Source organism: Clupea harengus, chromosome 6 (genome assembly GCF_900700415.2).
Source record: "Clupea harengus chromosome 6, Ch_v2.0.2, whole genome shotgun sequence".
NCBI classification, from domain to species: domain Eukaryota; kingdom Metazoa; phylum Chordata; class Actinopteri; order Clupeiformes; family Clupeidae; genus Clupea; species Clupea harengus.
Genome location: NC_045157.1, coordinates 3,355,438 through 3,381,045, shown reverse-complemented (window position 1 = coordinate 3,381,045; position 25,608 = coordinate 3,355,438). Strand labels below are relative to the sequence as shown.

At 42.4% G+C, this 25,608-nt stretch overlaps 1 protein-coding gene and 1 long non-coding RNA gene across 2 annotated transcripts; both read left to right on the top strand.

Annotated features, from left to right (window-relative positions):
- The first annotated feature begins 6,238 nt into the window (after nucleotides 1-6,238).
- On the top strand, nucleotides 6,239-8,383 carry LOC116220678 (apoptosis-associated speck-like protein containing a CARD). Its single transcript, XM_031568603.1, has 3 exons — nucleotides 6,239-6,589; nucleotides 6,939-6,998; nucleotides 7,823-8,383. Exons 1-3 carry the CDS (start codon nucleotides 6,316-6,318, stop codon nucleotides 8,086-8,088), a joined length of 600 nt encoding a protein of 199 aa, XP_031424463.1. The 5' UTR covers nucleotides 6,239-6,315; the 3' UTR covers nucleotides 8,089-8,383.
- A 408-nt stretch (nucleotides 8,384-8,791) lies between these two features.
- LOC116220677 lies at nucleotides 8,792-21,713 on the top strand. Its single transcript, XR_004163796.1, has 3 exons — nucleotides 8,792-9,086; nucleotides 11,735-11,901; nucleotides 21,436-21,713. It is a non-coding gene; the product is annotated as an uncharacterized LOC116220677 (long non-coding RNA).
- Nucleotides 21,714-25,608: the final 3,895 nt, after the last annotated feature.

Here is a 25,608-nt window from a genome sequence, read left to right as displayed (position 1 = left end):
TCAGGTTTGATCCATGTCTCCGTGAGAGCTAAGAGCCCTAGAGAGAGGTGGTTGGCATAACCTGAGATGAAATCAGCTTTTTTGACTGCAGACTGACAGTTCCACAGGCCAACAGAGAAAGAGGTTACAGTAGATGAGGTTTGTTGAAGTGAGCGGAGGTTACCCAGGTTGCGCTGCCGTCTGCTGCGCTGAGATCTTTTTTGACAACCAGTGACAACAGAGATGCTATTGTGACACATGGCTATGGCAGGAATAAGGCTGTTGGTGACCTGGAGAGAAGGGCTGCTGCTGGGCCTGGGACAAGACAGGTGAAGGAGAGAGAGATGGCATAACCCCCAGAGAGAGAGCTGGGTAAGACAGAGAGTTGCCACTGGATGTCTCCATGTTGCCTACACTGTAAGGCTCTGTATGCATTTCCTGACAAAGCAGTGCCACCGCACGGGTCTGAGTTGTGCAAACCTTCACAGAAGACACACACTCTCGATGATATTCATCTATCCTCTGCTGTATTTCCTTCGATGTCCACTCATGAATCTGTTTGTACTTAAACACAGACGCAAGCTCTGGATCTGGGCAGTGCTTCACAAACATCTTCGCAATTTATCCCCCTATGTTCTCTGCTTGTCTGCCCTGACGTTTTAAGCCCTTCTCAGCTAAGTCTGCAGCTTTATTGAGGCGTATTTTCTCTCTGACTTGGCAGGGTTGAGTAGAAGTCTTGTAAGTATGTTATATATTACATCTGAGGTACAAGTCTCAAGCAAGGGATCACTCCTGAAGCCTATCTTACATCCCTGGCTTTCCCCATCAGCCTCCCCATTACCACCTCTATCTGTGACTGGACACCATAGTTTTGTTTGTTGAGGTACGATTTCATCAACTCAACCCATTCAGTCACTGTGTATTTGTCAGTCTTATCCCCCCTGAAAATAACAGGTTCCTTATCAGATGTGGTGTAATGTCGTATTTTCACCTCTAGGTGTTGAGTGGTGTGGCCCATCCTGCGGCCCCTGCCCCATAGGTGACTCACCTAGATCCTGACTCGATCTTAAGTCCCTATCTCTAGCAGTCAACACAGGCGAAGCACCCACATCCCTCCCAACAGACCTACTGGGCTGTACATGTATCCCCATTACACCTCTACCCCTCCCAAAAGAGAAGTGACTAAGCTCAGACTCATCACATGGAAACTTGCTAGCCATTTTACCTCTAGGCAAGACAATAGAGAAGAAATGGACATATAAATAGAAAATAAAAGACAAATAAAATAAAAGCGATTTCAGTGTGGATATAAACTGAAAATAACCAAAATCCTATCTTGACAGTGTACCTGACCATAATCAAGCTCCAGCACAAATGACGTTACCAACACGGAATTCCTCCAAACCACGCTGCACCCTCGGTCAGGCGATCTGCATCAAGCTGATCTTGAATCGCAAGGTCACGGCACCAGTGTGACGGTGGTCAAACTGAGGACTGACGAATACTGAAACTGCCTAGTTATTTTATTCCTGTTCATGCACAAACATCACAGTTGGCACACAGCATCGTTGACAGGCAAACTTTTTCTGTCTCATTTAAACAACACATTAATCACACACAAGTAAAACAGCGCACAAACAATTTAAACAACAATGCACATATTTCACACATATAACACACTATTGCAACAGCAACATATCTGTTCATGCACAAACATCACAGTTGGTACCAGTGACGGTGCGTCAATACAGGGCGCCAGGCCGCCCCTCTTAAAATTTTGAAAATCATTATATACCAAATAATTAAAATAAGAAATGTACCGTGTTAACGCGTTAAATGTGTGTGGGAGACCGTAAGCCCCTGTCAACAACCACTTAAATGTGACCAAATATAATATATTGCCATTCGTTATCACTGAGAAAAGCCCCTCCTCCCTGGTGGGGCGCCGGCCAAATGGAAGTCAAAGGGAGCTCTCATACTTTTCACAGTCATTTGAGCAAGGACATCTTCTCATTGGCGATTGAAAGGTTCGATCCTGGGGCGCAAAGTCATTGCGCCCTAACCAATTACATTGTTTCCTATCGTTTCTTATTTCAACGCGATTGGACTATTCGGCGAATCAGAGACCATCACATAAGCATATAGGAGAGCACCATAGCTAGCAGAAACGTTGGTTTGTGAATATGGCGACATCGGTGACTAAAAACTCTGTGGTATCCTTATGTGAAACACCGTTTAATCGACGATTAGATGTTGACAAGAGGAGAGTGAAAGACTTGGGACCCGAACGGATATAAACATTCAGCAGCAGACCACTGATTGCACCCGGAGCTTCTCGTCAAACCTATAGGCTATGCTAAGCAGAGTTGGTTAGCTGGTTCTTCAGTTAGTAATGCGTTTTTTTGGTTCCCCTGTGTTATTGTTCCAAAGTCTTGGGTCTGAAACACTCTGGATTACACCGGGAATAAGGGATCTAAAGCACTTTACTGAAAAATGTAAAAGCATTAATCTGGCCTTTGCCATCTAAATAACAGCCTGAAATCTACACCTCTTTTTTAAAAAAATGTTTTATGTGAAGCACATTGTTGTGCATGTATGTGAAGCACATTGAATTACCACGGTGTATGAATTGTGCTATATAAACAAAATTGCCTTGCCTTGCCTTGCCTTTGGAAGACTGAGTATTGCAGAGCAGTTGGACGAAGGGTACCGAATTGGCATTCGAAAACATGTAGTATCATCCAGTGTTTCTGAATCTATTCTGCTCTAAACTGCTGGTATCATCCAGTCTTTCTCACTCTATTCTGCTCTAAACCTCTACACCCTGTGTTTTTTTTTATCTACTCTGTTTTAAACTTCTTGTACACAATGTTTCTGAATCTAGTCTACTCTAAACCTCTACTACCCAATGTTTAAACCTCTGGAACCCAACCCAATGTTTCTTAAACCATTCTGCTCTAAACCTCTCATGCCCAATTTTACAGTTTGTTGAGAGTTGTTAATGGACAGTGTTGAGCACTGTGTTTTCATGAAATAAATCTTTGTTTTTTTTAAATATATATTCTACTCAAAACCTCTCTTGTGTGTTTTTTTTTTTTTCTCATTGAGGAGTGCTATTTAAACCACACTGCCCAACTGCGCCCACTCAAAAAAATAAATCACCAGCCGCCACTGGTTGGTACACATCATCTGCACCAATGAAATCAAATGACAAAATACATTCAGTATGTCAGTACGGTTAGCTAGCTTACGGAGCGTGAGGAATGGAAATTCCGAGCGAACTAGCTAGCTAATCAGTGTGTATAATGATGAACCTTGTGGTATACAAAATATGATCTCTCTGCCCATTGATAAAACTTCTTTACAAACAACACAATACATACTAATCATATAAACTACATGTAATATGTCGAAGTTGTCGACATTCATTGCATTTATCAATCTGGAAGTTTATAAATCGTGAGGGTAATTTTGTATAGTGGACCTACCGTTGACAGGCAAACTTTTTCTGTCTAGTAACGGCAACAGTACACACTGTCGCTACCGGATGGTAGTCGCGCATGCGCACTACCCGATCAGTCGCATGCGCCACTTTGCGCCACTGTAGACAGCGGAATACAATCGCTGGCTAAGGCTGATGGAAGTTTGCGAAAGACGGTATACTTTAAGAAGTTTGGTCATTGTATACAGCTGTAAGTTCTTAACGTTTGTATAATAAAGAAGTTAAAGATATACTGGATATCCTCATTTGTTCTCCCTGTCAAGTTCTATTGGCTAGCACATCAATGCTTTATTTGTTTTACCTACTGCTATATTTTCTCACTTCTTCATAATACAAACTATTTGCCTTTTACCCTTACTCCGTCTCCACACTTTTAATAATTAAATATTACATTAAATATACCCACATTATGCGTTAAGACAACCCCATATGTTGGCTTTGAGCCTTCTGCCGTAAATCGTTTGTGTCTGAGCATGCGCGATGTGCGGGACTACCATCCGGTAGAGGTTGTCGCTACTGGATGGTAGTCCTCTACCGGATAGTAGTCGCGCATGCGCAACACCCGATCATGCGCCACTTTGCGACATTGTAGACAGCGGAATACAATCACTGGCTAAAGCTGATGGAAGTTTGCGAAAGACAGTATACTTTAAGAAGTTTGGTCTTTGTATACAGCTGTAAGTTCTTAACGTTTGTATAATAAAGAAGTTAAAGATATACTGGATATCCTCTTTTGTTCTCCCTGTCAAGTTATATTGGCTAGCACATCAATGCTTTATTTGTTTTACCTACTGCTATATTTTCCAACTTCTTCATAATACAAACTATTTGCCTTTTACCCTTACTCCGTCTCCACACTTTAAATAATTAAATATTACTGTTACAAAGGACTGATGGTTTAGACTGTGCACGTGAACAGCCCTTTAGCTGCTGCTGGGTCATTCCGTTAGTGCATGCACCCCTTATGGCTGCACTTGTACAGCCAATCAGAGTGCAGTCTGGGGATGCTTGCGCTGACGGTACCCAGTGGCGGGAATAGCAGATCAGTGGACTGACGAGACAGAAGTAAGGTGTTGAGATACAAGCGTTTCAGTATAAAGATTATATTGAGAGAGTGTTGGAATCGTGTGCGTTCAGATACCTGTAAGTATTTATAATGCTCCTTGGTTATGTTTAGTTTATACTATTATCAGTCTGTGTTTGTTAGACAGGGCAATGATGTTTAAATGCGTTGTATGATCGCGGGTGTATATTTAATTAATGCCGGTGTCGCGGTTACATTATAAATGTGGACGTAATCTTTGTTAGCGAACTAATGACATGTTTAACAATTACCTGTGCTGTTTAGCAGCTAGAATGTGATAGACTACGTGAGTTATGTAGGAAGTAGTGTCACTTTTGTAATGTGAGAATATTGCTAGTATTAATGTGAGGTTGTGACTAGCCTTATATTGTGAGATGCCTACTAGTATGATTGCTAAGTATCTCTGTTGTATTCTGTTTCTTTGCAGAACCACACACAAGTATATAACCTTACCACACACACACGTTAATATAACACACATACAAAATACATCTATGTTGAATTCCATTCCATTCATCTCAACTTTGCAATAAACCTCAATTTTGGATTGTACATCATCTCAGGCATTTTAATCAGACGCACCACAGTGGCTTCTAAGCATTTCTTACCAGACAACATAGTCTCCACAACAATTACATTAAATATACCCTCATTATGCGTTAAGACAACCCCATATGTTGACGTTGAGCCTTCTGCCGTAAACCGTTTGTGTCTGAGCATGCGCGATGTGCGGGACTACCATCCGGTAGAGGACTACCATCCGGTAGCGACAGATGTCTATATATGTCTATGGCGACACACACATATAAACTGCAGACCTGTAGTACACCACAGCTCCAGAGGTGGCTCCAAAACACCAACATTATTATTTAACTGCAGAACTATGGCGAAACTCATTATATATACATTATATAGTTAAACGGATTTTTCAACTCCGTTACATACGTCTTGGATGTTTTGGAGAAATGTAAGTGCGTTGAAAAGCTGGTAGCTCAGACTTATGACGGAGCTGCTGTGATATCTTCAGAGCTTAATGGGGTGCAGGCCAGGATTAAAGAAAATGTGCCTGAGGCCATGTTTAGTCACTGTTACGCACACAAATTGAACCTAGTGCTCTTGCATTCAGCACATTTTTTTTTTTTTTTTTTAAACAGTTGAGGGACTAGCGTCATTTTTCAGTAAGTCCACGAAGCGCACCCACTTATTGGATGATGTTGTGAAGCGACGTTTACCAAGAGCAGCACCCACGAGATGGAGTTCGAATTCAAGACTGTCATAGTTCTGCAATGTTATCTATTGAATTTAAATAATAATAATAAAACATGTGAAATAAACAGTCAAGCCAAGACGGCAATTCGTTTATTTACGATAGCTTGAAACTATTAATATCTTATTTGACACGGTGTAAAAGTTCGATTAGCACGCCGGTTGTGTGTTTACCCCTATAGCTTCGTAAAAGTTAGGTTAACAACAAGTCACTTGTGAGTTTAGTCGTATGACTTCGTAAAAGTTCGGTTAACAAGTCAGTTGAGTATTGAGCCGTATAACGATCGTTTAAAAGTCCTGGTATTAGACAATAAAACGTATCGTAATTTTAAACCATAGACATGTATACATGTCTATATTTTAACAAACTAGAGACCGGAATGACGAAATCACTTCTGGTTTCTGTTCCTCACCAGCCACGAACCACACGTCACTGCTACATAGTAAGGTTTCTCCAGCACGGAAAACTTGCTCTGAATTTGGCATGGAAAAGACAGTAAGAGATATTTTGGAGCGTAGTCTTGAGGATTTGAAAAGCAACGATTCCAAAAAGTTCAGAAGGAAATTCTTGGATGAAGCTCAAGGCACTGCCATCACTAGGCGCAAAATTGAGGGCACCAAAGACGACGCTGATCTTGCTGATTTGTTGCTTCAAACTTTTGAGAATGATGCAGTCGATAAAACAGAAGGAATTTTGAGGTTCATCGGGTGTAACTGCACAGCTTCCAAACTGCGCGAAGATCATGCAAAAATTAAGTGTAGGTCGCTCGAAACAATCTTTTGTCAAAGTATGCGAAATCATGTTTATGCTGAAGAACTGTATTCTGTCTGATATGTCATCTTTGTCATTTAATGGACACATAAAACAATGGCCTACATTTCAACATAATAAGTCTTCGAAATTGTCAATTTTCTAATGTAAAGACCGGACAACTGGAAAGAGAATATTACTTTCACATTCGCCCGAGTGAAATTTACCTAGGGCGCCAAATGTGCTAGGGCCAGCCCTGTGTGTCGATCATTTTTGGCCTACTGATGATTTTCACCCTACATTTTGCACTTCTGTCCACCAGTCTTGTCTCTTATATTTCATGTTGTGTCTTCAAGCTCAAGGTCCTGTTTCTGGAGATATAGCAATGGCAGCCTCAGACATGGATGACGCTTTGGGTAAACATATATACACCACCTTTATATTTCCTCCTTGCAATCACCAAGTACCTATATGTATATAATGTAGTTTAAGGTTTAAGTATTTGTAACACATTTAAAAATTGTTCAGAAAAGAAAAAGCTTCAGAATGGAAAACAGCTTTTGGTAAATTATGATGTGTGAATTTGTACATGATCAAATCTCAAATGTATGATGGGAAAGAGATCACCAGCACAGGTCAAATGTTATGCTTGAGGAATTTAGAGGACTGCAACGCAGCATTTGTCCACTAGAGTGCAGTGTATTGGAAAATGGGTTCCCATATATATATATTGTGCTGTTTGTGTTGGCACACATACAGTTTGACGTCAGAGTTTAGGTAACAGTTAGCTAGCTAACTACCTACCCATGAACAGCCACTACAATATAGTTTGTAAAAAAAATGGCTAATCAATCGTGTTATCAGGTAAGGAATGATCACATGGTTAGTAGTCCTCATAGTTTGAGCTGGTGTTGACACTGTTTAATCAAAGTTACACTGAGGATCTTTTACTAAATCATATGGTCACACATCTGGGGTTGTTCGCTTGGCTCGTATGATTGCAGCAACTGTTAATAGATATTCCCACCTAAATGTCATCTCTGTATTTCACTTTAGTAACACCTATATAACTTTGTACCTATATGACTGGTTTATGAGTGATTTCATATTTCACATTGTTTCTCCCATTGTTCCCTGTCAACGTAACTGCATCATGTTAGTGTTGTTATTGTTTTAATATAATCAGTTATTGTTAGTGTTTACTTTTAAAGTTCTGACCTCTCTTATGATCTTTTCACAGAGCGAGTGTCCATGGTTCAGCGGGATCTCATTAACAGAGGATCTGAAGGTCTCCTAAGAGATATGCTGGACAGTCTTCAGGCGGAGCGTCCATCTGTGATTAACCAGTGGGAGGTTAATGAAGTCCTGCAGAAAAGCAGTGTGCTGCAGGACCAGTGGAGCTCCCTCCTCACCATGTTACAGAATAAAGGAGAGAAAGCTTGTGGCATCATGCTCCGTGTACTTAAAGATCAGGAGTACTACCTCTATGAAGACTTGGGCCTGTAATCACCAGCACCACTATTGTGGTAAAAAATATTATTTGTGTTATTCATATATGTTTTTTACTGCAAAATGTTTTGTGTATAACCTCTGTATACTGAATATCTGATTTTGGCAGTTCATGGCTTTAAATCTCTGTCCACGTTGAAAGTCTGTACTACATGAAAACATTTGAGATGTATTATGCTTAGTGTGACTGCTTGATAGCGGATAAAATATGCATGAAATTACTATTTTTATGTCATTGCTATGATGTAAATTATGTATTTTGGCTAGTGTAAGTGCTTGATAGCGAATAAAATATGCATATGTTGAAAAGACCATTTTTCTAACCCTTACCCTTAATTTAAGTCATCCACTGGACATTATTAATATTTCATGTATGGGAAAATAATTCTATAGTTTAAAAAGTGCTACATTTTTGTCACTTAGAGTCACTGATACAAAAACACGCCACAAGATTTGAGTCAAGTAAATTTGTATTGAATTTTTACACTTTTGCACTTACAAAAAATCTTCACATCATCTCTTATCATCTGACACTGCAAGTCTTGGCACTGTTCTCTAACAAATAACGTATTATAACTAATACCAAATAAATAAATGGCAGTCTGCTAGTTAAAGGTGTATTTGTCTTTAGCTGTTCCAAGCTTTGTCCCCTTGTCCTCTTAGACAGGGTGTGGGGATGCAGGGTCCCTCGTGTGGCGGGGAGAGGTAAAGCATTAGAAACTAGGCACGGGGTGTCTCCGCCTTTGGCTGTATATGGTTAGTCGGTGACGGCAATATGGCAACTAGGTGGGGAATTTGTACCGCGGGACAGATCAGCAATGACTTCACCGTCTCCCTTAAGACACTCCCTCCGGAAGACCACCATGTATAACCATTTTAACGAACAAGGAAGCGCTGGTAACGTCTCTAAATTTAGCGATGCTTGGTTAAGACATTATAAATAGAACTACCAACGACAGTCACACAGGCTCAACAACCAAAGCTAAAACCGACAGGTGTTGTAATCAATGTTTTTATGCTGATAACAAACCCATGAGCAAAGGACAGACAGTTTCACAAACTTGTGTGGAGTTTATCGTGCATATTGGCTGGTTTTCAGACCACACGTGCATGCGCTACAAACAGCAGACATTTTACGCTCTCCGTGCCAGATTTGGTCATGCACGTTTCCTCAATCCAGAGTTGCGGTCTTTTGCATATTCGCTAATAGTCTGGATCTAGGATCGAACCATTTGAACACACATTCCTGTATAATTTACACCTGGTTTAATTTGGGAGATTCAACACAGGATAGCTTTTGTTGCTTTAAAACGGACACAGGTCTATAATCCTATAATTCACCGGCCATTTCCCTATTGTAATTGGTCTAAATTAATATATTAAGATGAATTTGATACTGAATGGAGAATTTTACGTTCTCTTGTGATGTGATTTTATCACAAATAAACTTACCCTTTGCTACCATTTGAATATGCTTCCATAGGCCATTGAATGCTGGGCGTGTACAAAAATCCCATATTTTCCCAAAAATATTTTGAGAAAATGAGGCAGAACGCCATCACAACTTTTTGATATGTTAAGAACAAATATCTAATCTTTCCAAAAAAAAATTGTTACATGTTGGTAAATGATGTCATTTTTTTGCTATAGCATGCCAAAAATGGCACAAAATGGGTTTTCATCCATTTTCAAGCTTTAATATCTTCCAGCCCATTCATCACATAAGGACAGTTTTACAACATACATACAACATACGAAGCATACATAGGAAGGTCTGTGTATAATATCAAGTCTCTAGCTTTAACATTGAGCTTTCCACAGTCCTTCAAAGATGCTACGACAAGAGCATAGTGTAAAATGTTTGCGCAAATTCAAGCACCCCGAATACTATGATATACCCAAGCCACTCCCTTAGAAGTCGATATTCTTCAAGTAATGGTATCATATTTTAAGCCTAGAAAGTTTGAAGGAGCTAGCTTAAATACTTTTCTAGTAATAGCAATTTGAAAATGGCTCTTCACAAAACCCTGCTCATAAGCGTCTTAAGTATTGGCACCCCCTCCCCCCTAAAACATCCTATTGTGACAAAACTATTGGGAGTAGAGAGCTAATATTTGGGACTATTCATATTAAGAAGTGTATGAACAACCTTGAATTTTTTCAGCCAAATCTGAGATGGTCGAGTGGGGAATTTTCCTTTAATTGTCCCGTTTGGCGTGGAATGACCCTATGAAGACTTGGGCCTGTAATCATGGTTTGGTAGTACTGTTTCTATATTTTCACTTCCAGTTCCTCTAGCTCAACAAGGTGCTAACTATCTTGGATGTTATTCCTAGGTGGCACAAAGGCTCATAAAACACATATAGTACCTCACCTGTGCTTTAAGGTGCTTTGGATAAAAATGTCTGCCAAATGGATACACTTGAATGTAAATAGTATGTTGAATTCCTCTGAATTGCATATCCTCTTAAAAGCACATCATCTGACCTCAGAGATAGGAACTGTGGTCTCTGTGTGTATTTGTGTTATATATATGATAACTTAGAGCCAGTATTATTTCTGATAATGGCCTCAGAAAACACTGTAAAAAAGTTTCAACCATAGGAACTTTCACCTGCATCACATTGATGGATCTTTGTGTGACTGACCGTGGTTACATGGATTCGAATAACTGCCTTAGTCGGACTGAAATCGCATTATCCGTTTCATGTAAGCACCTTAGTCGGATCGTAGTCGGACCGCACATAGTCGGACTAACACCCCTGGATAACTCGATCCGATCCAGTTGATAGTTCGACTATTGCGGCATGTAACGGTGAATTGGATAAGGAACTGGACTTTGCGTCTTTGCGCATGCTCCCTCTCTCCCTGCCAGGTCGTGACCCGGAAGACGAAGGAGGGATAAGTTGTCTCAACTGTTCATACTAATGACACGGTTTTTTATGAATATCCTGCAGACTGTCTCACAAGCTTATTCTTGTTGATTATGAACAAACATAACAGAAGAGGTCAATTCTAACTGGCCTCCCGAAAAAAATTTTTTTAGAGACTTCAGCTCATTCAAAACTGCAGCTCGGCTACTAACCATGAGGAGAGAGCACATTAGTCCAGTTTTAGCTGCTCTGCACTTTCTTACGGTAACATTTAGAATTGATCGGTCCTTCTCCTTATTTACAAATCCCTTAATGGGCTAGGACCAAGTTACATTGCAAACTCCCTTGTCAAATACTTGCCTTCAAGAACACTGCGATCATCTAATGCTGGTTTATTGGAGGTTCCCAGCAACAGCCGTAAGAAAATCGGGATGCAGCCTTTGTCAATTACGCCCCAGAGCTATGGAGCACACTGCCTATACACAGTGGAGAAAATAAGTATTTGCCGATTTCTCAAGTTTGCCCACTTGCAAAGAAATGCGTGATCTATAATTGTATCGGTAGGTCTATTTTAACAGTGAGTGACAGAATATCAAAACAAAAACATCCAGTAAACTGCATTTTATAACAGTTATGAATTGATTTGCATTTGATCATGGGAAATAAGTATCACACTTTTTTCTGGGTTGTGTTATATTAATATTTTATATTATATTATATTGTTTTGCGTTGTACTGTGTATTTTGTCTGAGTAATTCTCCCTGCTCTAGATCCCCTCTCCCATGTGGTGCCCTTCATCTCTGGTGGTGAACGGGAAGGAGACGGAGTACCCGCTGCCTGAGCCCTGCATGGCCATGAACTTCACCAACAGCACCGGCCTGCGCTACGAGGCCGAGGAGGGGTGGCGCCTCAAAGGTGTCTGCGTGTCTGCTCAAAGGTACGCCTCCGTCACGTGCTGTGCTCTGCTGTGCTGTGCAGAGTGTTACTCACTCCCAGATGCAGCACACATAGTGAGACTAGCTTCACAACAACACAACACAAAAACATGTACCCTACTTAATTTAGTATACACTTTTATAAAAAGCACCTAACAGAGCTCACCACCAGACAGGCACGTTTAGGAGGCGTTGCCTTGCAGCTTCTTTAGCTGAATCAGAGGAGCATGGAAATATAAAAATGTTTCCACATTCTGTGTAAGCCCGCACACAGGCTCAGGGCACAGGCAGAGGTGACACGAGGTGAAAAGAAGGTCAATAAAGATCTGCTCACTTCAGCTTTTTCTGCTCCCATGGGTTCAACCCTGGAGGTCTTCATCGAGGCAAAAATCAAGCGTGTTGCTGACATTCATCTGCTTCACCCTTGGTTCACGTCAGACCACACAAGTATCATAAGTTCATGTGCAAGGAGCACAAAGAGCACTGATGGCTTGGCTCCTTCGTGTTAATAAGCAGTAGTGTTCAGTGTCATCAACAGTGGGTCAGAGAAAGCTAGAGGGCTTTAAGGACTGTGTGTGTGTAGTTATGTACTGCTTTGCTAGTTAAATTGTACCTAGATTACTTGGATTACTCTGAATTTGCACTATCTTGGCAATTACCCTGTTTGCCAAGTTAGTTTCACTCAAGCCAAGGTTTGTCAAGCCACACCTCCAACAATCAGCCACTTTTGTGTAATCAAGATCTGGGAGGGCCTGTTTCACTGGACAGCAGGTATATAAGAGCTTACTACAGTCTTAATTACTTCAGAGAAAGCTAGAGGGCTTTAAGGACTGTGTGTGTGTAGTTATGTACTGCTTTGCTAGTTAAATTGTACCTAGATTACTTGGATTACTCTGAATTTGCACTATCTTGGCAATTACCCTGTTTGCCAAGTTAGTTTCACTCAAGCCAAGGTTTGTCAAGCCACACCTCCAACAATCAGCCACTTTTGTGTAATCAAGATCTGGGAGGGCCTGTTTCACTGGACAGCAGGTATATAAGAGCTTACTACAGTCTTAATTACTTCAGAGAAAGCTAGAGGGCTTTAAGGACTGTGTGTGTGTAGTTATGTACTGCTTTGCTAGTTAAATTGTACCTAGATTACTTGGATTACTCTGAATTTGCACTATCTTGGCAATTACCCTGTTTGCCAAGTTAGTTTCACTCAAGCCAAGGTTTGTCAAGCCACACCTCCAACAATCAGCCACTTTTGTGTAATCAAGATCTGGGAGGGCCTGTTTCACTGGACAGCAGGTATATAAGAGCTTACTACAGTCTTAATTACTTCAGAGAAAGCTAGAGGGCTTTAAGGACTGTGTGTGTGTAGTTATGTACTGCTTTGCTAGTTAAATTGTACCTAGATTACTTGGATTACTCTGAATTTGCACTATCTTGGCAATTACCCTGTTTGCCAAGTTAGTTTCACTCAAGCCAAGGTTTGTCAAGCCACACCTCCAACAATCAGCCACTTTTGTGTAATCAAGATCTGGGAGGGCCTGTTTCACTGGACAGCAGGTATATAAGAGCTTACTACAGTCTTAATTACTTCAGAGAAAGCTAGAGGGCTTTAAGGACTGTGTGTGTGTAGTTATGTACTGCTTTGCTAGTTAAATTGTACCTAGATTACTTGGATTACTCTGAATTTGCACTATCTTGGCAATTACCCTGTTTGCCAAGTTAGTTTCACTCAAGCCAAGGTTTGTCAAGCCACACCTCCAACAATCAGCCACTTTTGTGTAATCAAGATCTGGGAGGGCCTGTTTCACTGGACAGCAGGTATATAAGAGCTTACTACAGTCTTAATTACTTCAGAGAAAGCTAGAGGGCTTTAAGAACTGTGTGTGTGTAGTTATGTACTGCTTTGCTAGTTAAATTGTACCTAGATTACTTGGATTACTCTGAATTTGCACTATCTTGGCAATTACCCTGTTTGCCAAGTTAGTTTCACTCAAGCCAAGGTTTGTCAAGCCACACCTCCAACAATCAGCCACTTTTGTGTAATCAAGATCTGGGAGGGCCTGTTTCACTGGACAGCAGGTATATAAGAGCTTACTACAGTCTTAATTACTTCAGAGAAAGCTAGAGGGCTTTAAGGACTGTGTGTGTGTAGTTATGTACTGCTTTGCTAGTTAAATTGTACCTAGATTACTTGGATTACTCTGAATTTGCACTATCTTGGCAATTACCCTGTTTGCCAAGTTAGTTTCACTCAAGCCAAGGTTTGTCAAGCCACACCTCCAACAATCAGCCACTTTTGTGTAATCAAGATCTGGGAGGGCCTGTTTCACTGGACAGCAGGTATATAAGAGCTTACTACAGTCTTAATTACTTCAGAGAAAGCTAGAGGGCTTTAAGGACTGTGTGTGTGTAGTTATGTACTGCTTTGCTAGTTAAATTGTACCTAGATTACTTGGATTACTCTGAATTTGCACTATCTTGGCAATTACCCTGTTTGCCAAGTTAGTTTCACTCAAGCCAAGGTTTGTCAAGCCACACCTCCAACAATCAGCCACTTTTGTGTAATCAAGATCTGGGAGGGCCTGTTTCACTGGACAGCAGGTATATAAGAGCTTACTACAGTCTTAATTACTTCAGAGAAAGCTAGAGGGCTTTAAGGACTGTGTGTGTGTAGTTATGTACTGCTTTGCTAGTTAAATTGTACCTAGATTACTTGGATTACTCTGAATTTGCACTATCTTGGCAATTACCCTGTTTGCCAAGTTAGTTTCACTCAAGCCAAGGTTTGTCAAGCCACACCTCCAACAATCAGCCACTTTTGTGTAATCAAGATCTGGGAGGGCCTGTTTCACTGGACAGCAGGTATATAAGAGCTTACTACAGTCTTAATTACTTCAGAGAAAGCTAGAGGGCTTTAAGGACTGTGTGTGTGTAGTTATGTACTGCTTTGCTAGTTAAATTGTACCTAGATTACTTGGATTACTCTGAATTTGCACTATCTTGGCAATTACCCTGTTTGCCAAGTTAGTTTCACTCAAGCCAAGGTTTGTCAAGCCACACCTCCAACAATCAGCCACTTTTGTGTAATCAAGATCTGGGAGGGCCTGTTTCACTGGACAGCAGGTATATAAGAGCTTACTACAGTCTTAATTACTTCAGAGAAAGCTAGAGGGCTTTAAGGACTGTGTGTGTGTAGTTATGTACTGCTTTGCTAGTTAAATTGTACCTAGATTACTTGGATTACTCTGAATTTGCACTATCTTGGCAATTACCCTGTTTGCCAAGTTAGTTTCACTCAAGCCAAGGTTTGTCAAGCCACACCTCCAACAATCAGCCACTTTTGTGTAATCAAGATCTGGGAGGGCCTGTTTCACTGGACAGCAGGTATATAAGAGCTTACTACAGTCTTAATTACTTCAGAGAAAGCTAGAGGGCTTTAAGAACTGTGTGTGTGTAGTTATGTACTGCTTTGCTAGTTAAATTGTACCTAGATTACTTGGATTACTCTGAATTTGCACTATCTTGGCAATTACCCTGTTTGCCAAGTTAGTTTCACTCAAGCCAAGGTTTGTCAAGCCACACCTCCAACAATCAGCCACTTTTGTGTAATCAAGATCTGGGAGGGCCTGTTTCACTGGACAGCAGGTATATAAGAGCTTACTACAGTCTTAATTACTTCAGAGAAAGCTAGAGGGCTTTAAGGACTGTGTGTGTGTAGTTATGTACTGCTTTGCTAGTTAAATTGTACCTAGATTACTTGGATTACTCTGAATTTGCACTATCTTGGCAATTACCCTGTTTGCCAAGTTAGTTTCACTCAAGCCAAGGTTTGTCAAGCCACACCTCCAACAATCAGCCACTTTTGTGTAATCAAGATCTGGGAGGGCCTGTTTCACTGGACAGCAGGTATATAAGAGCTTACTACAGTCTTAATTACTTCAGAGAAAGCTAGAGGGCTTTAAGGACTGTGTGTGTGTAGTTATGTACTGCTTTGCTAGTTAAATTGTACCTAGATTACTTGGATTACTCTGAATTTGCACTATCTTGGCAATTACCCTGTTTGCCAAGTTAGTTTCACTCAAGCCAAGGTTTGTCAAGCCACACCTCCAACAATCAGCCACTTTTGTGTAATCAAGATCTGGGAGGGCCTGTTTCACTGGACAGCAGGTATATAAGAGCTTACTACAGTCTTAATTACTTCAGAGAAAGCTAGAGGGCTTTAAGGACTGTGTGTGTGTAGTTATGTACTGCTTTGCTAGTTAAATTGTACCTAGATTACTTGGATTACTCTGAATTTGCACTATCTTGGCAATTACCCTGTTTGCCAAGTTAGTTTCACTCAAGCCAAGGTTTGTCAAGCCACACCTCCAACAATCAGCCACTTTTGTGTAATCAAGATCTGGGAGGGCCTGTTTCACTGGACAGCAGGTATATAAGAGCTTACTACAGTCTTAATTACTTCAGAGAAAGCTAGAGGGCTTTAAGGACTGTGTGTGTGTAGTTATGTACTGCTTTGCTAGTTAAATTGTACCTAGATTACTTGGATTACTCTGAATTTGCACTATCTTGGCAATTACCCTGTTTGCCAAGTTAGTTTCACTCAAGCCAAGGTTTGTCAAGCCACACCTCCAACAATCAGCCACTTTTGTGTAATCAAGATCTGGGAGGGCCTGTTTCACTGGACAGCAGGTATATAAGAGCTTACTACAGTCTTAATTACTTCAGAGAAAGCTAGAGGGCTTTAAGGACTGTGTGTGTGTAGTTATGTACTGCTTTGCTAGTTAAATTGTACCTAGATTACTTGGATTACTCTGAATTTGCACTATCTTGGCAATTACCCTGTTTGCCAAGTTAGTTTCACTCAAGCCAAGGTTTGTCAAGCCACACCTCCAACAATCAGCCACTTTTGTGTAATCAAGATCTGGGAGGGCCTGTTTCACTGGACAGCAGGTATATAAGAGCTTACTACAGTCTTAATTACTTCAGAGAAAGCTAGAGGGCTTTAAGGACTGTGTGTGTGTAGTTATGTACTGCTTTGCTAGTTAAATTGTACCTAGATTACTTGGATTACTCTGAATTTGCACTATCTTGGCAATTACCCTGTTTGCCAAGTTAGTTTCACTCAAGCCAAGGTTTGTCAAGCCACACCTCCAACAATCAGCCACTTTTGTGTAATCAAGATCTGGGAGGGCCTGTTTCACTGGACAGCAGGTATATAAGAGCTTACTACAGTCTTAATTACTTCAGAGAAAGCTAGAGGGCTTTAAGGACTGTGTGTGTGTAGTTATGTACTGCTTTGCTAGTTAAATTGTACCTAGATTACTTGGATTACTCTGAATTTGCACTATCTTGGCAATTACCCTGTTTGCCAAGTTAGTTTCACTCAAGCCAAGGTTTGTCAAGCCACACCTCCAACAATCAGCCACTTTTGTGTAATCAAGATCTGGGAGGGCCTTCAGCCAGGTGCAATCAGTGAGCATGCTACTTCCATAGGGCTGCTGCTGAAGCGTCAGCGGAAGTGTCAGCCCTCGTGCTCAGCCCTTTTCGTGTGAAGACCTTTTTGGGTAAAGACGTACAAGTCTACCTGTACAAGTCCACCGAAACAAGGTTCACAAACAAGGTAAACTTTTTCATTTTTGACTCTGCCATAGCCATGTGTCACAGTAGCATCTCTGTTGTCACTGGTTGTCAAAAAAGATCACAGCGCAGCAGACGGCAGCGCAACCTGGGTAACCTCCGCTCACTTCAACAAACCTCATCTACTGTAACCTCTTTCTCTGTTGGCCTGTGGAACTGTCAGTCTGCAGTCAAGAAAGCTGATTTCATCTCAGGTTATGCCAACCACCTCTCCCTAGGGCTCTTAGCTCTCACGGAGACATGGATCACACCTGAAGACAATGCTACCCCGGCAGCACTCTCCACCAACTATGCCTTCTCCCATACTCCCCGGCCATCTGGTCGTGGAGGTGGGACGGGGCTGCTGATTTCAGACAACTGGAAATTCACTCCACTGCTGCCTTCAAACAGGTATGCCTCCTTTGAATATCATGCAATTATGGTAACTGCTCCTGTTAAAACTTATGTGATTGTTATCTACCGTCCACCAGGACAGCAGGGTGATTTCATCCATGAGCTGGACACCCTGCTGTCATCCATCCCTGAGCAGGAGTGTCCAACACTCATCCTTGGCGACATGAACATCCACCTAGACAATCCCAACTCAGCTGACTTTCGAACCCTGGTTCACTCGTTCGACCTACAACAGGTCCCCACTCCTCCAACTCACAAAGCAGGAAAAGAGCTTGACCTCATCCTTGCTCGGAACTGCACCACGGACAACCTAACGGTAACCCCTCTGCATTGCTCGGACCACTTCTTCATTCGCTTCGATGTTCGGCTCATTGAGCAACCCTCTGTCCCCCCTCCGATGGTCTCGTTCCGGCGCAACCTCCGCAACCTCTCTCCCACCCACTTTTCCTCTCTGGTTTCTTCTGCTCTTCCACCTTTATCCACTTTCTCCTCACTAGGTGTCAATGATGCCACCGAAGCTCTCTGCTCCACTCTGAGCTCATGCTTGGACAGCTTGTGTCCACTTTCCACCAGACCTGCTCGATCTACCCAGTCTCATTCGTGGCTGAGTGATACCCTCCGAACGCAGCGCTCCAATCTCAGAGCGGCTGAGAGAAAGTGGCACAAATCTGCCGCGCTGGACGATCTTGCAAGCTACCAGACACTGCTGGCCTCCTTCTCATCCAGCATCACTGCTGCTAAGAAGACTTTTTTCAATGACAAAATCAACGGTGCAACTGACGCTCGGAAACTATTCTCCACCTTCAAAACTCTGCTCTACCCTCCTCCTCCCCCCCCAGCTACTAACCTCACTGCTGATAACTTTGCTTCCTTTTTCACAGAGAAAGTGGCAGCCATCGGGCAACAGTTCGACCAACTGTCCCCCTCCCCTAAGGGCGCAACCGTCAATAGCTCATCTTTTCCTTCTTTCATCCCTCTCAGCGAGAGTGAGGTCTCCAAAATCCTAACAGGTAGCCGTCCAACTACATGCCCGCTGGACCCCATCCCATCCAACATCCTTCAAGCCATATCGCCTGCCGTCTTACCGGCAATAACACAGGTGATTAATGCTTCATTTAATTCTGGAACATTTCCTTCTCTTTTCAAAGTGGCTCGGGTAACGCCGCTGCTCAAGAAGCCGTCTCTCAATCCCACTCAGGTGGAAAACTATCGACCGGTCTCACTTCTCACGCTCCTATCTAAAACCATTGAGAGGGCAGCTTCCAAACAGGTCACCGAGTTCCTGTCAAAGAACAATCTCCTCGATCCGAACCAGTCTGGCTTCAAAAGCGGTCACTCCACCGAAACAGCCCTGTTGTCTGTAATGGAGGCCTTAAAAACAGCTAGAGCAGCAGCTCAATCCTCGGCTCTCGTCCTGCTTGACTTATCAGCTGCGTTTGATACAGTCAACCACCGCATCCTTCTGTCCATACTGTCAAGTATGGGCATTTCTGGCAATGCGCACTCCTGGTTTGAATCCTACCTCACTGGGCGCTCGTTCAACGTGTCATGGCAAGGTCAGCTGTCTGTACCTCACCGCCTCACCACTGGGGTGCCCCAAGGCTCGGTGATGGGACCACTTCTCTTTGCCATTTACACCACCTCGTTGGGCCCTATCATCCGCTCGCATGGTTTTTCCTACCACTGTTATGCCGATGATACTCAACTGTTTCTGTCTTTCCCTCCTGAGGACACCACGGTCTCGACGCGGATTTCGGACTGTCTCGCTGATATATCCACATGGATGAAAAATCACCACCTTCAGCTGAACCTGGCCAAAACGGAACTGATGGTCTTCCCAGCCAAACAGGTCATCCACCACAACATCAAGATCAATACTGACTCTTTATCTCTTGCTCCATCCAAAACAGCAAGAAACCTCGGGGTCATTATTGATGACCAACTGACCTTCACGGCCCACATCGCCTCTGTCTCCAGGTCGTGCCGCTTTGCGCTATACAACATCCGCAAAATCAGGCCGTACCTAACCCAGTATGCCACCCAGCTGCTGGTGCAAACCTTGGTGAGCTCCCGCCTTGACTACTGCAACGCCCTCCTAACGGGCCTGCCGGCTTGCGTGGTGAAACCACTACAGATGATCCAGAACGCGGCGGCGCGTCTGGTGTTCAACCAACCGAAAAGGGCACACGTCACCCCGCTACTCATCGAGCTCCACTGGCTGCCAGTAGCTGCTCGCATTAAGTTCAAGTCACTTATGCTTGCCTACAGAGTGCTTACTGGTTCTGCTCCCACCTACCTAAATGCTCTTGTAAGGGCAAATGTTACACCCAGGACGCTGCGCTCGTCTAGTGAGCGTTGTTTGGCACTGCCGTCCGTGCAAGCACGGCAATCCAGACTATTTTCATTTATAGTTCCACGTTGGTGGAACGAACTGCCTAGTACTACCAGAGCAGGGGCGTCCCTCTCTACCTTCAAGAAGCTTTTGAAGACCCAACTCTTCAGAGAGCACCTCCCCTCCTAACTGGCACCTGACTAGCGCTTAACTTGCACTTCAGCAGTTACATTCCTGCACTTCTTTTTCCTCTTTTCTAGGTTGTTGTTTTTTCTAATTCTCATGTAAAGTAGTATTTATTGTTACACCATGCTTTTTTATTGCTCTTAGCTTGACTGTTCTCTCCCTTGTACGTCGCTTTGGACAAAAGCGTCTGCTAAATGACTAAATGTAAATGTAAATGTAAATGTCATACTGCAGTAGTGTTCAGTGCCATCAACAGTGGGTCATACTGCAGTAGTGTTCAGTGCCATCAACAGTGGGTCACACTGCCCATGAAACAGCTTCGTGCTGTTGGGAAGTTTCTTTATGTTTAAAAAACAAACAACAAAAGGTGAAATGTAAAAATGACTCCACTCCTCTGTCATTGGTTGAGTGCGCGCACGTCTCCCGGCTCCTGATCACAAACATGCTTACATGTTCAGGAGTGCAGGCGTCAAGGGTGTTAGTTTTGGAGCATGGGCAATTTCGCACAGTATGAGGCACACTTCAATTTTCATCCCAGTCCAAGCCTTAAAATAGCCTTTCTCCCCTGCCTCCTCTCCCTCACAAGCACATAGCACAGAAGGGGAACTGTAAAGGTGTAGGAAGACTATGACATGCTACCAAACCTCTACCGAACTACCGAATTTCTTTAATATATCTAGGCCCTTGATGATGAAATAACTAATTACGAGTTACAGAAAAATAAAGATCAAGATGGTATGTTGGAAGAGCTCTGTTAGCAAGCAAGGTTCTATTTCAGTTTTCAATTATAAATTCCTTAATTTCTTCCTTCTGTTTCTTGTTACTTCATAATAACTTCCTTCATGAAACATCAGTAGTTGAGGGGAATTATATTTTGACATTACTTGTTGTGCCAATATGGAGGTTTTAAGCCCCTCCCCCCACACCTTTTAGTTATTAATGACCTTTGTGACAGGTGTGACTTACGTCCTTGTTGTGCCCTTTCTCTCAGGGTTGAAAGAGAGCTCCAGGATGCCTCTGGCTGATTCCGCCCTGCTCACAGAGATCATGGATGAGGCCAGAAGACAAGTGGGAGTGGTCTTCAACCAGGACAGCCAATGACAGCTCTTTGTGTCCTCAGCACTTCCTGTCATTATTTGTGTCCCCACTCACTTCCTGAATGATCTTCCTTGGTGTAAGGTGTAGGCTACTGTTATCTGGCCTTGCACAGCTGCCTGTCATGTCCAGTGTGAAACCACGAGAGAACCATCTTTCTACTGTCAGATATGAGAGGCTTCTTGAATAAATCATTCAGTTTGAATTACCTGATGACATCATGGCTTCACTGGACCAATGAAGTACAAGAATGTACCCATCCCTGTTCTATTTAAACATGTAGATATTTCAACAGCCTGATATATGCTTCAAGTGTTGATATACTCCTTTTAAATACCTTAATATTTGTTTAATGAATGGTTCTGTAGGGTAATTCAGTTCTTGTATAATTATTATTTTTTATACCAAACCAAGGGAGTTGATTTTAAACTTTTCAAATCTTAGTCTCAATTTGATGTAATGTTAGTGTGGTATATACGCTCTATAAGGATGGAAACAGAATTGAATGTAGAATGGGTAGGCCAACCAATTTTCTAAAACATTTTCTATATCCTCCTAGGAACCAAGAAAAAAATCCAATCCAAAAATGCCATCCAATTTCTCTTTTTTGTGATTTCCTCACTAGTTAGGGTTAAATAAACATCTTACAATTGAGATTTTTTCCGAATTTAATTTAATTTAAAATTTGACAGCATCTCCATTGTAATGGACAAATGGACCGTATTAGTTTGAAAAGACAAACAAACTTAAAAGATTAAGAATGAGCAGAGAATGCAGAGAATCCTTTTAACAATGATAATCCTTGAAGCAATTCTTCTTTTTGGTGATGCATAGGAACATTTTACATTTCTCATGTAGGTTTTGCCTTTGCAACCCCTATTTCTGCATCTCTCTGCATGCTTGATATCCATCATTTCTGGCATGTGTGTGGCTCCCAGTCTGCGCACAGATGGCTCTGGTTGTGGGATTCTTATTTTGGCTGGTGATTCGTATTCTTCGTCACTGTCTTCATCGGCATCAGGTTCTGGACTGTCTAGACTGTCCATCAACTCCTCAGCCAGGTGCAATTTGAAGTCAAAGTACTGGTTGGTGTCCTTTGTCGTTCTGTTCACTGCTTTGCTGTCAGACTTGTATTGGATCCAAGAGTTTGTAATGGCAACATCAAAGAAGTGACTAATCACTCTTGTTGTCCACTTTATGGTCCTGTTTGACATGCGGTAGAAGCTCAGCATACGATCGCAGAGGTCCACACCACCCATGTTGTCATTGTAATGCTTGATCACTGCTGGCCTTCTCACCTGGACACATTTCTTTTCTTTTTTGTACCACCTGTTGCAAATATCTTCAGGATCTCTTCCATGCACAGTGGAGGCCATCAGCACTGCCTTGTCGTCATACCATTTTGTGATTGCCAGCTCAGGATTCTTTCTGACTACTGAAACGGTCGTTCCTCTCCCTTGCTTTTTCATGACCTTGTCTTCTGGCAGCTTGTATGCCTTAGGACACATGTGTCAAACTCAAGGCCCAGATCTGGCCCGCCAAGCGATTTCATGTGGCCCGCCGGCTCCTCTGAATGTTGCAAAATGTTCCATTGATCTGAATGGGCCACGGTGTAATTTTATTTGGCCCGCCACATAATATATCTAATGTCTATCAGAGCTGGCCTGCAGTGGTCGCACTCGCCACTAATACTGCAAGTCCCACAATGCACTGCCGCCGCGTTGGTAGCCTATGTCAATATCAGGCCAGCAAGCGCAAGGCCTTGCCCTCGCACTGACAACAGTAATATCACTGACATGTTCACTTTTCATAAACGTCATGCCCAAAGAATAAGATGATTCACTTCATGCAGACATTTACCAGTCTTTCATTCATTTATTTTCAGTAATTTACATTCTCTCTCTCTCTCTCTCTTTCTCTATCTATCTCTCTCTCACACACACACACACACAGACACAAACACACGTGCACACAGACCACAGGTAACATGTTGTGTTCTCACAGTCAGACTAATGCAACCTGCACCACCCACTTCCCCTGTGGAGAAAGATAGCGGTCTGTATGCGGGTTTTGTTGTACGTGCTGCCTGACACGGGGGCCTGCATTGTTGGTTGTTGCGTACGTGACAAAACTAACTGAGAGATGTGAGACTGAACGGTCGCAATCGGAAGACGGTGCAGATGCAGAAAGCTGTCCAAAAAAGTAACTGCAAATATACATGAACACAGTGGTGTACATGAAAATAATTGAACCACCTGTTACTGTATAATCAGTTTTTTACGGCTATTGCTATTGATGTGTGAGACCAGAAGGGAGAAGCAGAAGCAGATTTCCCTCTAATATGTGGTCTTCTTGGATGTATTCAGGTACTTCTTATATTTCAACAAGAAATAAACATGACTCAATATTCAACTAAATGCCAGATGTGAGAAAGCACTACATCACATGTGTCAAACTCAAGGCCGATTTCATCCGGCCCGCCGGCTCCTCTGAATGTTGCAAAACGTTCCATTGATCTGAATGGGCCACGGTGTAATTTTAGTTGGCCCGCAATATAATATCTAAAGTCTATCAGAGCTGGCCTGCCGCGGCCGCCGGTATGTCACACTCGCCACTACTGCAAGTCCCACAATGCACTGCCGCCACGTTGGTAGCCTATGTCAATATCAGGCCAGCAAGCACAAGCCCTTGCCCCACGCACTGACAACAATAATATCACTGACATGTTCACTTTTCATAAACGTCATGCCCAAAGAATAAGATGATTCACTTCATGCAGACATTTACCAGTCATTCATTAATTTATTTTCAGTAATTTACATTCTCTCTCTCTCTCTCTCTCTTTCTCTATCTATCTCTCTCTCACACACACACACACACACACAAGCACACGTGCACACAGACCACAGGTAACATGTTGTGTTCTCACAGTCAGACAAATGCAACCTGCACCCACCCACTTCCCCTGTGGAGAAAGATAACGGTCTGTATGCGGGTTTTGTTGTACGTGCTGCCTGACGTGCCTGGGTGTTGCGTACGTGATGTAACAAAACTAACTGAGAGATGTGAGACTGAACGGTCACAATCGGAAAACGGTGCAGATGCAGAAAGCTGTCCAAAAAAGTAACTGCAAATATACGTGAACACAGTGGTGTACATGAAAAGAATTGAACCATCTGTTACTGTATAATCAGTTTTTTTTATGGCTATTGCTATTGATGTGTGAGACCAGAAGGAAGAAGCACTTTACATTGGATTTCACTGACAACAATAATATCACTGACATGTTCACTTTTCATAAACGTCATGCCCAAAGAATAAGATGATTCACTTCATGCAGACATTTACCAGTCATTCATTCATTTATTTTCAGTAATTTACATTCTCTCTCTCTCTCTCTCTCTCTCTCTCTCTTTCTCTATCTATCTCTCTCTCACACACACACACACACACACAAACACACGTGCACACAGACCACAGGTAACATGTTGTGTTCTCACAGTCAGACTAATGCAACCTGCACCCACCCACTTCCCCTGTGGAGAAAGATAACGGTCTGTATGCGGGTTTTGTAGTACGTGCTGCCTGACATGCCTGGGTGTTGCGTACGTGATGTAACAAAACTAACTGAGAGATGTGAGACTGAACGGTCACAATCGGAAAACGGTGCAGATGCAGAAAGCTGTCCAAAAAAGTAACTGCAAATATACGTGAACACAGTGGTGTACATGAAAAGGATTGAACCACCTGTTACTGTATAATCAGTTTTTTACGGCTATTGCTATTGATGTGTGAGACTAGAAGGAAGAAGCACTTTACATTGGATTTCACTGACAACAATAATATCACTGACATGTTCACTTTTCATAAACGTCATGCCCAAAGAATAAGATGATTCACTTCATGCAGACATTTACCAGTCATTCATTCATTTATTTTCAGTAATTTACATTCTCTCTCTCTCTCTCTCTCTCTCTCTCTCTCTCTCTTTCTCTATCTATCTCTCTCTCTCACACACACACACACACACACACACACACACACACACACACACACACACAAACACACG

What these genes read in the sequence shown, in the direction of transcription:
- LOC116220678 (XM_031568603.1), top strand. Translation starts at nt 6,316, where the DNA reads ATGGAAAAGACAGTAAGAGATATTTTGGAGCGTAGTCTTGAGGATTTG. An exon ending in AGATCATGCAAAAATTAAGT is followed by an intron (nt 6,590 to 6,938) that starts GTAGGTCGCTCG and finishes TGTGTCTTCAAG; the next exon opens with CTCAAGGTCCTGTTTCTGGA. An exon ending in AGACATGGATGACGCTTTGG is followed by an intron (nt 6,999 to 7,822) that starts GTAAACATATAT and finishes ATCTTTTCACAG; the next exon opens with AGCGAGTGTCCATGGTTCAG.